Here is a 17626-nt window from a genome sequence, read left to right as displayed (position 1 = left end):
TAGGAAAGAGAACAAAAGACAAGACTCGGAAAGCTGAGAATAGAAGCTGAGTCTTGGGCTGATCTGAGCTGGGTTTTCAGCTGATCTAATGTGTCTTTGGGTAGCAAAGACAAAAACCACCAAGGACATCGAATGTTTATTCATTACAAATATAGGAAGAAGGGGAGTAGGGTAAGAGCTGGGTGATAGTGGCTATAGCACACCTGGTGATAGTAGGTATTGCAGGCAGGACTGTAAAAGGGAGGCACTAGCATATCTTTGCTGAAGAGAACAGTTAAGTAATTCAGAGGAGAAGAATTTAGTTGGAATCAAGTTGACCTTGGCTGGAAGTGAACTCAGCAAAGCCCTGTTCCTCTAATTTAATATAGCCAAATTACAGAGGGTAAGAAGCTTGTGCCAATTATAGACTGCTAATACTGGGTAGAAATGTCAGCTACACTACATGCTGTGCAGTAGTGGAAATTAGAATCCAGCTCTTTCTCAAAAACAAAAGAACAGTGTGGAAGGAGATATGGGATTTGAAGAGAAATAAACCTTGATTGAATCCAGTGGACAAAGTATGTGGTGACATCTGGAATCCAGGAGGCCTAAGCCTAACAGGACCAGGATTACATTACCAGTATTCCACATTCTGGCTGGAATGTTCTAAGATTCTGTTAATTGTGCTGGGGTCCAGGGCTCACAAGAGCAGTCTCAGAACCCAGGGACTGTGATGGGTCACAGTCCCTGAGGAGGGACTACCTGTCCAACTCAGTACCAGTGACTCCCACACTCACCAGTCTGAGAAGCTATGTGCTGGCTGAGGGCCTGGGGCCAGCTCTTCCTGCCAGTTTTCCTCTCCCTGTTTCTCTTCCAACTGCTTATCAACTTCTCAGATGATGGATTTCCCCACATCTTCAGTCAAAGGAACAAGCAGAGAATAAAGAGTGAGATCGAGGAGGGTGAGTGTTCCAGAGCCCAGAGGCAAGTGCTGCACAGGCACCACCGTGATTTATCCTTTAGCAGTGCCCTCCTGGCTTTCTGAAGCTGCCATCTCAACAGCTGCTGCTTGGTTTTGGAGGAAGACATCTTTAAAGACTCTAGATGTTTTGCGGGGAGCCAATGTTAAGTTGGAATCAAATTAGTTTCCTTTATCTGAAACAAAAGGGGGTAAAACCAGTTTAATTTTGAAAAAAAAAGGTATGAATTTTTTTTTAATTGAGTGTGACCTATGACAGATAAATTTCATGGTATGGATGAGATTGGGTTTTGTTTTGATCTGATCTCACACAACCATAGCTACTTTTTCTTAGTTTTTAAGGCCTCAGCTACTAAATTGCTCAATTTGGTTTTGTTTTGCTTTTGTTTGTTTGTGGTACTTGGGACTGAGCCTGGCCTTTGCACTGAGTTATATTCCCAGCCCTTTTTATTTTTAATTTTTAGTCTAGGATAAATTGCCTAGGCTGAATTTAAATTTGTGATCATCTTGCCTCCCAGAGTGCTGAATTACAGTTGTGTGACACCATGCCCAGATAATTTTAGTCTTTCTTAAGCACTAATTCCTTCAGTTTGGAGGATTCCTTTAGTTTTCCTCCCCAGCTAAATTTTGAAATGTCACAATTCATGCTGAGTTGAATGCATGAACCTGGAAATAAGATTTTATTAATATCCTGAACTGGAATTGTATAGATAAAATAAAGCAATAATTTGAATTACCGTGAAAATATACTGTAAAGCCAAGAATTCCATTCTTAGGAAGACAGAATAATTACTTCTGCTGCCTTTCCAGAGTATAAAACAATGTTAGTACATGTAAGCAAATCAGTCTTCCCTGCTAAAATCAAAGGGGCAGCTCTCAGCTTTGCTCTGAAATTAAAATCTCCGTTAGGGAGACAGGCTGGGCTGAGGCTGAATGCGAACTTGTTTTCCTGTGTTCTCATTTGCCCCATACATTTCTCTTTTGTTTTAACCTCCGGTCGCTCTCAAACATAGTTCAAGAGAAACTCTGTTCTAGTGTAATTCTGGCCCCCTCTCCTTAGAAACAGTACTTTAAATACAGGCCAAGCATAGAAATGCACCATTCCCTTCATTCCTTAGCAAGATGAAGTCATACAGAAATCTTTTCAAAAGATTTTATTAAAATGTTGAAGAATAACAAAAAGTAAACATATAAAACAAATGAAAAGTCATAGATAACCTTTTCTGTTCTCTGAAGACCAAAGTTTCTGGTTTCAGCTGGCTCGTTCCTAGGCTGACCAGTTCTGGTCCACATTTCTGGGAAAATAGCTTGCCTTTGCCTGGGAGATGTGAGTCAGCCTGTTACCAGCTCCCTCACTCTCTGCCCTTTGGGCTTGCACTTAACATTCCCATCTAACAAAGACGAGATTTCTTCGGTACAGAAAGGCGTCTTAAGCCTTCATTGAAAATCTCACCTGCATCCCTCCTTGTGCTCTAATACGTAACAGCTCATACTTAGTGTTAGAATTGCCCTCAGCTTAGCCAAATATTTACTCGAAGGAGGCTGAATTTTATTAACTGAACTTCAAATTTTCAGGTTTAAGTTTTTCTGCCACCAGCAAAACTGGGGGATTTGGAGTTATGCTGAACGGTGACATAAAACTGACTTCTGATATTGAGAGACCTACAAGGTGTGATCAACATACATGGTGAATGTTTAAATTCATTGCAGTAAAAGACATTGCTATGAATCTCACTCAGAACGTTTGCCCTTGCTTCAAATACAATTATGCCTTTCTGAGGTAGTTCTGGAAGTCCTCATTTTTCTTTAAAAAGTGTGATTTTAAAAAAAGAAACAGTATGTTCAGGCCTAGTGCCATCCACCAGAAAAGCAGGCTCATAAAAACATTGTGGCATGTCCTTATTCACCTATTCAATGGCACCATGCGACTTTGGGTTTTTCTGAAAGTCAAAATGACCATTAAATATAAATATTTTGAATGGATTCAGGACATTGAGGCAGCCATGACAGCACAACTCAAAACACAAAAAAGGACTTCCAGAGCTGCTTTGGAAAGTGACAAGAATGTTGGGATGTGTGTGTGTGTGTGTGTGTGTGTGTGTGTGTGTGTGCGCGCGCGCGCATGTCTGTATATGTGCATGACTGTATGTGCGCATGTGTATAGGGGTATTATCAGGGGCATTAGCGCCTATGTGTTTTGTCTTGTAATAATTTTTTTAAATTTAAACTTTCACTATCTGTTGATTATACCTGGAAGATAAAATTCTCTCTTCTGTTATGCATCCCTTGATCTATTATTGTATTTAAGTAGGACTGAATTCAGCAGTACTTAATTTGGTGTACTGAGCTTTATCTGTACCTTTCTGACCAGTACCTATTTCATGGAGAGGCAGAACTCAGACATGAAAAGGCAGCGGTTCAGGCCGCCTGCACTCACCCTCCAGTTTTGTCATTTATTAGGTCCATATTGCTGTACTACAGTTTCCCGATCAGTACAATGAGAATAGTATCTTCCTCATATGATGGAGCTGGAAAATAAGATAAAGGCATAAAAATGTCAAGAATCTCTGAGAGATAGAAAGAAATTGTGGTGAGACTGATAGGGAAAAACCACAGATAGCGAAGAATGGCTGTCAAAGGCAGGAGCGGTTCTACACTTTCTCCAGGCTCAGCAGCAGTGAACACAAAGATCAAGAGGAAGTTGCGGACCTCCGAGCGTGGTGATCTTGGAGCACTAATTTCCTCTCCCTGTTCTGAACTGTCTCAAACACAGGCAGTAGAGGCAGCAGAGGCAATTTCCCCAGCCAGCGATGAATGTAGATCGTAGGTAATGATAGAAAGATCACCACTAGAAAAATGCTGTGTAAGTTCGAAACCACTGGAGGAAATAAAGGAACAGAGACTAAATGGATGCTACCAAAGAAGCGAGTGTAATAATATTAGATAACACCAAATCAAATTTCAAAATCATTTAGAAGCACAAATATTTTATACTAATGTATATTACGATACACCAAGATAACATATTACAAACCTTTACTCACATAACAGCATAGGTTTGAAATAGATACAGAAAAAACTGATAGAAATTTTAAAAGCATTTGACAAGTTTAAAACTATAGAATTCACTTTATATGCCTGCACCAGAAGTCAACAGATCAAATAAATCATAAAGGTGCAATATAGAGACTTTTATAATATAGAATCTTGTTATTCATTGTTTTGTATAGCTGTAGCTGTTTTTAAAAATTTTTCCCTAACAGATAACTGTGTTAATTAATATTAATGTTTAACTATTGATTCATCATTGCAATACCAATAAAAATTGAGTTTATATGTAGCACAATATATTTTGATGCCAGACATCTCTGGATTTTGAATCGTCACCCTTCATGGGAGAAGAGAAAACCAAAGATGTTTCAATATTGGTAAGAAACAAAGAGAGAGAACTAGGAGGGAATGATGCTATAAAAGTCATGAGATGTGCAGGCAAAAGAAAATAAATAACCAGACAGAAAGGATACAGACATTAGTTTAGTGTGAAGAATCTGATACCTGGAGAGAGCTGTCACCGCTTTCTTCAGCAAGAGAACAGAAGAAAGAACCTTCAGGAGCATGTGGCACAGAGATGACTGCCCCTCGCTGGTTTTCCAGGGAAGGCAATAATGACTATCAAGAAGGTTGCTAGTTAGTTACACAAATGCTCCATCTAAGCCTCTGGTATGGAACCGCAGGCGGCCATTCACTGACATGCTGAGGAAGGAACTTCACCTCTGCAGTGGCTCTTTGCCAAAACCCATAGTGCCTGCTGAATCAAATGAAAAACATCACATAAGTATGAACCGGGAGTGTCCTATGCAACATCTACCCCATACTCCTCAAAACTGCCAAGATCACAAAAATCCAGGGAAGACTGAAAAGCTGTCATGAACCAGAGGAGACATGATGATTAAATTAAATGTAATATCCAGGTTGGGATCTTTAAAACAAGGAAATCAGTCTAAAATCTAATGAAATTTTTATAACATCTGGAGTTTAGTAAAAATCGATGCATTAATGTTGGCTTCTTAATTTTGATAAATGCACTTTAATAACAAAATGGTAGCATTGGGGATAAGTGGGTGAGAGGTATGCAAGTACACTGTATGTAATGTTTGTAATGTTTCTATAAATCTGAAATTATCTCAAAATAAAAATTTCAGTTGACCAAAAAGCTATGGGAAGCAAGCAGAGTTTGGGGAATGGAAGTCAAGCCGTGTACTGTTTGTCCTCCTGCACCTGTCAGGCGTCCTGACAGAGATGACACAGTGGCATCTCTTTCATTTGTTTACCTTGCTTTTTCTTCCACTAAGCTCTCCCATGGGGGCTTCAAGCACGTTGTCGGTTAGGAGGAAATAACACTCAATCGATAGGACTGGGTTCGAAAGCTGAACTGTAAGCTTTTCCCTAGCCAAATCAGATCTGCACCCAAACACCTTGAATTTAAGCAGACAAGTCTGAACTTTCCCAGAGAGCCTGTAAACTGTCTCCCCAAACAATAGACAGAGGGACCCTATTGTTACAGTGTCACAGAATACCTACAGTACTGATTCCAAAACTTTTCCAAGAAAACATTAGAATGATTAAATATGCCATCAAATTGCCCTTTCCCAAACTCAAAGTTTTCACCCTAGAGCTTTCAAATATGTTATACTGTTTATATTTTCCCAAAACGAGAATAAAGTCTTAATTTGAGGGACGTTTTTAAAGCTTTGTGCCAGAGCGGGGTGAAACATTTTTTTCTTAACAATTATAGGAGTAATTAGTTAACCAGGAATACCTTGGCAAAAATCATACTGAATAGCAAGTTACTAAAAGAAGTTTTTAATTTCTGTTTTTATTAGTACATGTTTGCAGCACGGTGATTACATTCATTGTGGGGAGTTAGTATGTGGACTTGACGCATCTTTATTCCTTTTATACCCCCTTCCTTCATCTCTTCATCGCCTTTTATTTACAAAAGAGTTATCTAACAGAGGTTTTCTCAGTTCCGTGTTTTAGATGCATATGATGTTTCCAATTTGTTTTTTCATTTTTTTATTTATGGGAAGAAGTTATTTAGAATTTTGTTACTGCATCTAAAATAATAAAATTTTGGGCTGGGGATTTAGCTCATTGGTTCCACTGCCTGCCTTGCAAGCACAAGGTCCCGAGTTCAATCCCCAGTACCAAAAAGAGAAAGAAAGAAAAGAAAAGGAAAAATGCCATTTCATGTTATTCCAAGTAACAAGAGAAAATGAGTTCAGATTTAAATAGGGCTGGAGGGAAGAACATTTAGATTCATGAAAATAATGGAAATGAAATGAAGGAATGAAGTGTGCTTTTTAAATCAAATTGAGCCATAAATAGGCTTTGGCTTCACATTTTGTACTTAACTTTTTTTTTTTCTTTCAGCATGTGCTCAAAAGAGAAACTGTCAATTGTGCACAGAAGATAAGAAAGTAAGTTAATTTTCCTTCTTCTTTCTTTCTTTCTTTCTTTTTTTTTTTTTTTTTTTTTTTTTTTTTTTTTTTTTTTTTTTTTGGTACCAGGGATCAAAACTCGGGACCTTGAGCTTATGAGGCAGGCAGCAGAACCACTGAGCTAAATCCCCAACCCAAGTTTATTTTCTTATGAAGAAATTACCTTGGAAATCTTATAAATTCACACATTTAGAGTTATCTAAAAATATGCTGAACTTAGTTTTATCAAAACTTTTGTAACAGGAATGACTAATAATAAGGTCTTTTTCTCCATTTCAAGTTATTCTTTGATGTTCTAGAATAAACAATGGAAATAAATGAGTTGCAAACATGTACTTATTTTCAAAAAACATACTTCCAAAGGAAAATAATTCTTGTTTTGAAAAGAAATCACACTGAAACTTGGGAAGGATTTGTTGTAAGTAGAGAAAAAGATGTCTTTGAGAAGCAATGAAAATTTCCTTTGCACTTCTAACCACATAAACCAGGAAGAGGGACACACTGTTCACTAACCACAAGAGCTGGATCCCTTCTCTGCTGAATAAATTGTCTGCCGTCATTATTTTTCACTCTGGATTTTGAAGAAGACAGAAACATCTAAAGTAAAGAGAGAAGTGCTGTTACTTTGTGCCATTGAGAGAGAGCTTTGGAACAACCTTTACAAAATCATACGGGTCTAGCTGCTAATGGTGAACTAACACCAGAGACAAAGACAAAGATCACTAATGAGAAAAGGGCATACTCTGAACCTGGCATTTATTATGGTGATCCACCACTCTGCCTCTTTTCTTCTCCTGTCACTTGTCTGCTTTAATAAGGACCTGAGCTTCTGGCTCAGGAAATTTTCTAACCCAGTTCATACAATAAACTTTCCACGTTTTCGCTGAGCAATGATGGCTCAAACACACCTATCCCACAGTCTCCTGACTTGCTCACCTATGTAACAGGACATCACTTCTACAGCACACCCTGGACCCTTCACATTCTGCATAGGCTGTTACTTTTCATTTCCTAGCGCAGTGTACCTACTCGTGAAGCTCAACAAGATAGGATTGTCCTCCAGCCCTTTAACTCTTTAACTCTTTTTTCCTTAGGTTATTAGTCCTCCTTTAATGTACTCTCTTCCTATGAATTCTCATGGCTGTTCACTTGAATGGAATATTCCTCCACTTTTTGACTGTTAAGTGTTTCAGTATTAAACTTCAAACATGAAAAAACATTGGGAAACCTTCACGCTGATGTTTTTAATCTGGGAGGCTGAGGCAGAACAGCTTGAAATCAGGAGTTCAAGCCCAGTCTGGATACCATAGGAAAATCCTATAAGAGAGAGAGAGAGAGAGAGAGAGAGAGAGAGAGAGAGAGAGAGGAGAAAATAGAGTAATAAAATTTGATATCTCCAAAACCCATCTTGCCAAACCTTGTTTCATGTATGCCCTCCCTCCCAAAATAGATTACTTTGAAGTAAATAATGATAAATATACCATATCATTTTATTTGTGATACTGATATATCACAAATATATGTATAATAGTATATATATGTATATACTTATTCGATAAAGACTTGACTGGGGCTGGGGATTTAGCTCAGCGGTTCGGTGGCCTGCCTTGCAAGAGGAAGGACCTGAGTTCAATTCCTGGTACTAAAAAAAAAAAAAAAAAAAAAAAAAAAAAAAAGAACAAAAAAGATAAAGACTTGACTTTAAAATATTACAAGTCCATGATCACAACCAAAAGTTAACAATAGCTTTTAAACATCATTAACCATTCAATAAATAATTAATTTATTTTTTCATATTTTTTGTTTAAATCAGATTCATAGGTTGCATTTGGCTGATACATAGCTTAAGTCTATTTTGCTCTACAGTTTCCTTTTCCTCCCTTTTTTCTTGCAACTTATTTGTTGCAGAAACTGGATTGTTTGCACATTATGTTTCCTGTAGTCAGATTTCACTAATGACATCAATATTTCTATAAGAGGCTTTATTTTGTTCCTCTTTTCCCTATTCTTTTGTTCTTATAAACTGATGATCAGATGTAGAGCACTGATCACCAGATTCAGTTCAATTTTTGTCATATGTATATATATATCGTACAGAAGACTTTCATTAGAAGGTAAACATTTTTTTAAAAAGGACTGTTGTCTAGCATTTAGTGATTTTAGCTATCAGTGATGATCCTGGCCTGATCCATTATACCCTTGGGAGTCACAAAAAACTGCATTAGTTACTAGCCTTGTCCTCTTATTTTGCACTGTGCTGGACCTGCATTTCCCAGCTCTCATTGGTCCTTTAGTTCGTCTATTCATTTGCTGTACTGTTAGCTGATTGCTGGTCAACCATTAAAGTCCACATTCATACAATAATAAATTCATAATTTCTGAGCTCAAATCTTATCCTCGTCTCACCCTTGGTTAGCAGCGTTTCCTAAAATATCCCAGAGGAGAAATTTCAAAACTTTATCACTATCTTTAAAGTTCCAGTTTTATCTTACTGTATCAATCTCAACATATAACTTTATCTATGATTTTTTTCCAGCTTTAATTGAGTTTATTGGTACATTTTAGGCACACAGTACAATTACATTCATTGTTGGGATCTTGTACCTCTACATGACAGGTCTTGGTTCTCATTTTTTCCCCTTACCCCTGCCCTCCCTTCACCCTCTCCTCCCCTCGCCATCTACAAACACTTTATTTTCATCTTTGCATTATCTCACATTTTTTTCTATTTAAAAAGGCTCAAAATATGAATTTTACCCCCTGAATTGATAGCATTACTGTCATTTTTATCTCCTCCACTTCTCCCACACTTCTCATTTGGACTTAACCACATACATTTTGGAATGGCAACTCATAATATAAATTGTTTTTCTTTTCACCTTTCATCTCTTCTTGGCTCCTTGAGGATAAAGGCTATATTTTATTCATCTCTACATCTTTAACACCTCACACATGTCCCAGCACACGGCAATCGTTGACTAACTATTGAATGAACATTTGAGCCATTAGAAGGTTAAATTGGGTTTTATATGCTCTTTAATGTAGTAAGATAGAAAATTTTATCTTTAAAAAATTCCAAACATAACCCATTATGGCAATTCTGGGAATATGTGAATTTAAGTGCAATTTTTAAAATAGTCCCAGTACATCAAAGAAATTAACTAAGGGATAATTCCACATAGTCCATATAGAATTAGGGACGCATCTTTTGGAAAAAGATTCCCTGTCCTGTTCGTTGACAATTTCTCACCCCTCTTATACTCTCAGAGAGAGTGCCTGGGTTTATAGATGGCTGCTCATGAGGAAACTAAGAATGTTTGAATTGTTCTTAAACTAAGAAGAGCAGATTTTAGAGAGAAGGAGGGGAGGAGACAGACAAGGGGAAGGGAAGAGGAGAGGGGAGGGGAGGAGGAGAGGAGAGGGGAGGGGAGAAGACAGGAAGAGAAGAAAAGAGAGGAAAGAGGAGAAGAGAACAGAAGAAGTCCACTATCATGGACTATTTTCCCTTGCAACTATCTTCCAACATCTTACCTGCTCTTGGCCTTCCCTTTGATTTTGCTTGTGAAGTATAAGGTACCTGTCAGGTTCAAGTTCCCTCACTTTTCTTCTGAATCAACTTAGTGTCTTTTCTCTTATAGTCTCTTTGCTTTAAGAACTTTATTTCCATTCCCAAGGCTAATCTCTAGGTCTTTGCCTCTATGTATGCATTTTGTTCACAAACACATACACATGCACAAACTCAGAACATTTCCCATTTTCTTTCAAGTTGACAACACCACATATTCCTACGGGTCTTCATGAGATACAAGAAAAATAATCCATGTAATTTATCCTAAATTATACATTACTAATTTAGGGATGTCAAATAAATTATAATGTTCCTCTGAGCAGTGAATGTGAAGTTCTGGTCTTTGAGGACTGTAGACTTAAAGTATTTTAGGTACAAATCTTTTCGTGGTGACAGAAACCTAATGGAAACTCATGAAAAGGGGAACCCATTGGCTCACAAATTTGGCTTCCTGCTCAGCTCAGTCTCTATGGATGTTACTCCCGTTTTTCGCTGTCCTTCCATCTTCTGACTTTACCTCTCTGTATTGAGCTCATTTTTTTTTCCCACAGTAAATGGACATTCTCTGTACGGTGGAAGAAGAGGCTGGCTGCCTGCAGATCTGCCCTATTATTTCTAAATAACTCCAAACATGATTCCATGTGGCCCAGTCAGGTCTCACGTTCAATCCAGAACCAATTACTGGGTCAAATGGATGTGCTACCCTGAATACTACGGCCTGGTTCACTGACCATATTCTTATGTTAGGAAAGGGAAAAACTGATTGTCAGCCGTAGGACCGTACAGAGTTGGGGGAAAGGTTCACAAAGAACGGAAGGTTTGATTGCCAGAAGAAGAATGGGAACGCAGGATGGACAGGCAAACATTAAAGAAATAAGCCTTTAACCATTTTCCCTTTCAGAACATGCATATTCTATTTTCTCCATCCCCATACATTAAAAAATGTTACTGACGAAACAACACAACCAACCCTCAACTAAAATTAGACTTCTCAACAATTTCTGTCTGTTGCTGTCCCTATTTCTAACTCTGGAGGCTTAGGTAGATGTGTGTCTCTCTTACGGTATTTCAATATGGCTCCGTATGCTCTATACTCTTCCAAGTAGGCTATACAATCGATTAAACCATGTGCCAAAGCCCACTATTCAAAGGAAAGAGAAAGCAGGATAACAACAGTAAAAACTCCCAGTGTGCAGTGGTCCTCTAACAAATGGAGTCTATGATGGACTGTGTTGAGCTTCCCTGGCTGAACAATCAGGTCAGCCACCTGTCTGGCTGCCCCACACTTTGCCTAATGAAGGAGCTCCCTTTCCAGAGTTCTCTGAGCCCCCACTCGAGAGAAGGGTAAGAGTGAATGTCTTCTGCCTTAGTAGCTCATATGCTCTGGTCTTGGTTACCAGGGAGTCAGTTTAGCACCTAAGCAACCACAAGCTCCTTTCTTCTCATTTCTTGTGCATTCTGGTAATTTATTTCCCTAAAACTCCTTGAGATGACCTGGACTTGATTCCTAGAATTCTCTGAAATATAATAACCAAGGCCAGAAGTCTGTAGGCTACAGGCCTTTAATCTAGGCTTTGTCTTTACAGTGCCAGTCTTTAAGTAGTAATCTAAGAGGACAGCTTTGTTTTATCTTTAGATTTGCCGAATGTCTTAATTTGACCTTTGATCTTGGACAACATGAACAACAAAAGCTGGCCTGAGATATAACTCCTGTTCTTGGGCAGTGTTTAAGGGGGTGATTCTTACATTGGGCAAATCATTACCCCTGCTGGTTTCAGATGTAAACCAAGAAGTGACTAGGAGAGGTGCAAGACCATTCTTACAGTATTGTTTACCAACATAGAGCAAAGCTGCTGCTTAACTTATAGTCCAGGGTCCCCTATTTACTAGGTGTGTGGCAATATTGTGTAAGTCATTTAACTACCCTGTGCCTCATTATCCTCATCTATAAAATGCACATAGTAGTGCCTAGCTCAGGGTTGTCGTGAGGATGAAGCAAGTTAATGATGGACCATACGTGTCACACTGTAGGTCCTATGTTACAGCCATTTTCACTACTGTGTCCTCATTTCTTTTCTTTCTTTCTTTCTTTTTTTGCCACTCTAGTTCTAGTCTTATCTCCCATGATAGTTTCACCATTTGCCTTTCTTTTGTCTACTTCAACAAGGATCTTAGAATTCATTTTCCCTACTTTCACATGATTGTCTGACCACCAGTGAGCAGAAGTGGATGGAGGTAAGGTAAGGCTCGTTGACAGCACTAGCAGGGCCACATGAGGCAGAAAGATTTCCCAGAGGACACTGCAGGCAAGAGGCACGGGAAAGAGAGTTGGGATATTTAAAAAAACTGTCTAATGTGGTCCTTGTTACTATTTTGTGAAACAGTAGGTTGGGTTTCGTTCCCTAAATGGAAAGTCTGAGAAAGTGATTTGGGTGTGGGGTCCCCATACCTATCAGTTACAGGCCTATAGGGACGGGAGTCTTGCGGGGAGGAGGTCCTCATCTCCAAAAGCCATCATTCAAGGGTGTGCTGTGAGCCACTGGCAGCCAACACTTACTACGGGTGAGGTTTTGGTGCATTGGGTGAGGTAAACAGGACCTGGGCAGGTCGCCGATGGCATTTACTGTGAATAATATGATAATAGATAACGGTGATGATGGATATTCTTTACTGAAAACTTACTGAACTAGTGCTAAAAAGTTAATATTACTGTGCTTACTGAATTTGCTGCTAATTTTTTTCTTTCCAAATACAGTGTATTTGGTGCAGTGAAGAACGCATTTGCAAAAAGTACTGTTTTCCATATCATGGCTGTAGTATCAGTTCTATATATTGGGCAAACTGTAGTGGTGAGTTGTCCTCATTTAAAATTTCATATACTTTGTTTCAAATGACTTGCAAATACCAGTAATTTGCTATACCTTTGAAGGATTTTAAATTATCATATTTGTTTTATTAAAATATAGCAAGTTCAGGGCTGCTTGTTGATGTTTCATTTGATACAGGTTTACTGTTAGTTTCCAGCCAGTGTTGATTCAGATTAACACTGGTTCTGATTGGTGTGTGCCTTACCATTTATTCCACTGTTAAAAACTTTAAATTTCGTGTCTAGAAATCTCTGACATATGATATTCATAGCCTCATTAAGGGATCTTTATGTTCTTTCATTGTTTTAGGAGGTCCGAGAGTTTCTGATGCATTAGTCCTGGAGTGAGGATATGCTGAGCCCACTAGTGTTGTTATAACATATTTCCTCAGCTAATACAGTTTGTATTAAAGTTGCCATTCAGGGTGATGGCTCTCTGAGACTGAGCAATCAGTCAATCACCAAAGAATCTTTAAATTATTTCTGTAATGTCATGCTTTTCGTATGTTTAATGGTTCTTATCAAGGCAGGAAAAGATACCAGTGTCTCTGAAGGAGTTTTTCAGAAAAGTTGAAACAAGACTTTCTAGGTGACCCCTAACCAGGATAACCAGGTGTCTGCTTTTCTCTTAATTGAAGAGAGAACATGCAATTTTGCCCTCAATTATTTACTTACTTCAGGTACTATACAGAATATGTAACTCATATGTATTTATAGTTTATAAAGAAGTAATATTTCATAATTTTATCATAAACAGAAAATCTAGTCTCCTATTTCATGGTTTCTCTTCTCATTTCATTTTATACTATACCTACCTAATAAGGTACATAGACTTGAGAGTGGAAAAAAGTTTACTAGAGTTAGAAACAATAAGCCAGCAGCCTTATGATTTCAGTGAAGAGAGGATTTGACGTTAACTCCTTTTAGCAACCCAGATTATTTTCAAATGTTGGCAGTGATTGTTGTGTTAATGATAGTTTTATTGGAATATAAAAGTGATACATGTTATTGTATTGCTATTTTTAACAATGATTTGTGAATGTGTGTTTAAGAATCAGACTACTAGAAAAGACAAAATGTGAAAAATGACTACTTTTGTTATTAAATATATTTCTCTTCATACATTTCAGTTGATATGTTTGGAGTCATAATGCTGATACTTGTTGCAGTATTGGTGACAGCATTCTTGTGGCTTTCCTGCGCCTTTTACTTTTACATGAATGAGTATGTTCATTTTATTCTCTTAGTAAGAATGAACTTTGGAATATGTAGCATTATTGAAAAGAATGCTAAGCTACTTATCAGAAAATGCTTTATGTTTTTATATAATAAAAATAATATACCCACATGGTAAGGAAAAGTAAACACTGTATGATTAAAACTGTAAGAAACTGTAAGATTAAAAATTAGCTTTTCTATTCCCAACGCTAACTCCAACACATTTTCTCAGAAGTTATACTTTTAGTTTGATTGCCTTTGTAGTTCTTCTGTTGATAACCACCATATATTTGAACAGCATGGTTCTATTGTCTTTTCATGCCTTATTAAGTTTATGTTATCCATCAAATCTCTATTATGAAATCTGAAAAATTTAGTCTGCATTATTTTTGTCATTTTGCCTTGGCTTCATGGAGCTTATATCATTCTAATGGGACACAGACAAGTAAACAAGCAATTGTTAATTTATTGCAAATGTATTGACATTTTAAGTGATATTTCATTTATTTTAATTGTATTTTTCTTAAGCAGTTTAGTTTTCCTGGTGGATAGACAAAATAATTCAATTTAATAAAGCAAGGATAATAAAATATTACATAAATGTAGTCTAATAAATAAGGCAATTTCAACTATAACTATTCTGAAAATAAACTTAATTTTATATTCATCATCACTTTGAACAGACGTCAAGTCTATTTTTATGGAAGACGAGAAAGAACTGCTGTTCAAGGTTGGAATCCTGGCAAGTACTTTCATTTATTTGATAGACTATCCCAGGCTTTTTCATTAACTGACATCTAGCAAGCATTCCCTTATGGATGCCAAGCATCAAAACTAAAATATGAGTAGAAACATCATCATAACGTATTTCATTGTTCTCATTTCCAATGCTTGTGTGACCTCAATAGCTACAGTAGGATTGGTAAATCCTAATATTGATAGAGAGGTGTTATCATTTTCAGCTGAATTAGGGATATTATTCATTCCCTAGTTCCCCCAATTCTTACTCAACAGAGACAACTCAATAAAAATTATGTTTTCCTTGAGGACTTTTCCCAATTAATTCACTTCATCTCACATAGTGCTTTGGGTGTCCCTTGTCCACTCTTCTCAACCTGAGTCTTTAAATCTTCCCAGAGTTACAATGCTCCCCCTTACTCAGGGCTCAAATCTTGGCTTCCATAGGCACATGCAACCATAAATCCTGGGCAAGCCTGTTACTACTTGTCTGTCCAGGCTTGAACCTTAGAATTCTAAGTGGAGCCAAAACTGTGGCCTCCTGTTCAGTGGATTAATTGAAAACAAAATCTTTAGATCAGAATAATATAACTGAGGCAAAGATAATTTAAGATCTTTTAAAATAACTTTGAGGGCATCTAGATTATTGTGGTGCTCTGGGGTGTAGAAGCATAATGCTAAGGAATGTAGAAAATCCTGAAAATCATATTTTAGATTACAAAATTTGAATAGTAGCAAGGTTAATTGGAAAGGATGAAATGTTAAGCACATTACGCTCTCACTTGCTAACTCATAGTAGATCTTGCTATGTAGAAATTGGGGGCTGATTCATTATGAGGCATTTCAGAAAGCTATTTAGGAGCAGCACTAAAGTACAGGGCAATTACTACATTTTACTAAGGTTAAAATCAAACCAGAAGATTGCAGAGAATGATACTACATTTTAATTCCTCATCTATTTAAAATTATTTAAGAATTTCTAGGAGAAATGCTTTGAAAATAGTACATGGTTGGACATTTGTTCCTTCTAGATATAACCAGTTCACAGATTGAGAACCATTACTTACACTAGATTTATTGTAGGAAACAAAATATAATTAATTTCACAAGGTAGGATTATTTTTCATCCAGGAGTGCCTAAGGGGGATGCCTACATTAAGGGGTTAAGTAAAGGAAACAGAATCAGGCAAAAGGAATTGAGAAGATGGAAAAACAGGAGACAGCGACGTCCTAGAGATCAAGAGAGTAGGGTATAAATACAAAGGGAGATTCATCTGTGTTTTTAGGGTTACACATCAGGAGGGCCTTGGTAAGTTATTTGCAAGTGGTAGTCCTGTGTGCATGACAGAATAAGCAGACTTGTGGAGTAAGAAAATGTGGAGCCTGTAAAACATGTAGACTGCATGTTATTTACCCATGATGCTTTTCACTCATGAGTTGCTTTTCAGTAGTAGTTTTAGTAGCACTTCTTTTGGTCCATACTTTTTCCCTAGGAAATGGATTCAGAAAATGATTTTCTGGGATTAAACATTCACTGAAGGGCCGGGGATTTAGCTCAGAGGTTTGGTGGCCTGCCTTGCAAACGCAAGGACCCGAGTTCAATCCCTGGTACAAAAAAAAAAAAAACACTGAAAATTCATATTTTCTGTAACTCAAGACAGCTAGTATTGTGATTACCTCAAATATTTGACCTTTTCTTCTTTGCCAAATTAACCCTCAAGTTAATTCTACCTTAAGTAATTTAGACCTAAATATTAAAACAGCAGTAACATTAAAATCTCAGAATATAATTATTTTTATTGATTATGAATATTTTTGTTTAACATTTAAAAAATTTAGGTCAGTTTTCTTTCTTTTTTTTTTTTTTGGTTACCAGGGATTGAACTCAGGTCCTTATGCTTTCGAGGCAGGCAGCAGAACCACTGAGCTAAATCCCCGCCCCTAGGTCAGTTTTCATTAAATTTGTTACAAAGCATTTGAAAAGGTGAATTTCTGTTCTCTCTTTGTAGCATTTGATGAACAGATAAATTGAAAAGATAGATCTTCCAGAGGCACAAGGAAGAAGTTTCTTCCATGGTAAGGTTTCCAATGTTTTCCTTTCCTGGGCAGTCTTTCAGGAATATAATCGGACATTTTCAGAAAGAAAATGGAAATAAATATGTAAAATGTAGAACTATTTCAATGTCTGAACATGTAATACAAGGTAGTAGTAAGTGTAGAAGTAGTAATATCTGAGATTCATTAGTCTAAGTTATCTTTTAAAAAAACTAACTCATAGTCTTGCTGATCCTTTTTATTGTTGTTCTAGTTTTTATTTCATTTATTTCTAGTGAGATTGTTTCTATTTTCTTTTCTCTACTAACTTTGGGCTTAGTGTGTTCTTTTGTGAATTTGTTCACATGAAACATTAGGTTCTTTACAATTGGTTCTTTTAAAATATCATTTATTGCTATAAACTTGCCTCTTAGAACTGCTTTTACTGCACCCTATTAATTTTGGTGTGATATTTGTATCAAGATATTCTTTAAAATTTCTCCTTGAGTTCTTCTTTGACCTATTTTTTCAGGACCATGTTGCTTAATTTTCATGTTTTTGTGAGTATTCCATTTTTCCTCCAGTTATTCATTTCAAGTTTCATACAGTTTCATACTATTGTGACCAGAAAATATACTTGATGTGATTCCATTTACTTCAATTATGTAAGACTTGTTTTGAGGCTTAACTTGATATATCCTAGAGACTATTTGTTATATGTACTTGAAAAGAATGTGAATTCT

The 17626-nt window shown here is 37.0% G+C and overlaps 1 protein-coding gene across 3 annotated transcripts in view; it reads left to right on the top strand.

Moving 5' to 3' along the window:
* The first annotated feature begins 661 nt into the window (after positions 1-661).
* The window catches only part of LOC117284117, a 116539-nt gene continuing 99574 nt past the window's right edge, over positions 662-17626 (top strand). For all 3 annotated transcript variants that reach the window (XM_033758527.1, XM_033758526.1, XM_033758525.1), the window contains exons 1-6: positions 662-941; positions 6392-6438; positions 12783-12876; positions 14024-14117; positions 14795-14853; positions 16859-16925. In XM_033758527.1, coding sequence (XP_033614418.1) covers positions 791-941; positions 6392-6438; positions 12783-12876; positions 14024-14117; positions 14795-14853; positions 16859-16881 — 468 coding nt within the window. In that variant the 5' untranslated portion in view covers positions 662-790 and the 3' untranslated portion in view covers positions 16882-16925. The remainder of the gene's footprint in view (positions 942-6391; positions 6439-12782; positions 12877-14023; positions 14118-14794; positions 14854-16858; positions 16926-17626) is intronic.

Source organism: Fukomys damarensis, unplaced genomic scaffold, assembly GCF_012274545.1.
Source record: "Fukomys damarensis isolate Sample0158 unplaced genomic scaffold, DMR_v1.0_HiC HiC_scaffold_4, whole genome shotgun sequence".
NCBI lineage: Eukaryota > Metazoa > Chordata > Mammalia > Rodentia > Bathyergidae > Fukomys > Fukomys damarensis.
This window is presented reverse-complemented; position numbering and strand designations above follow the sequence as displayed.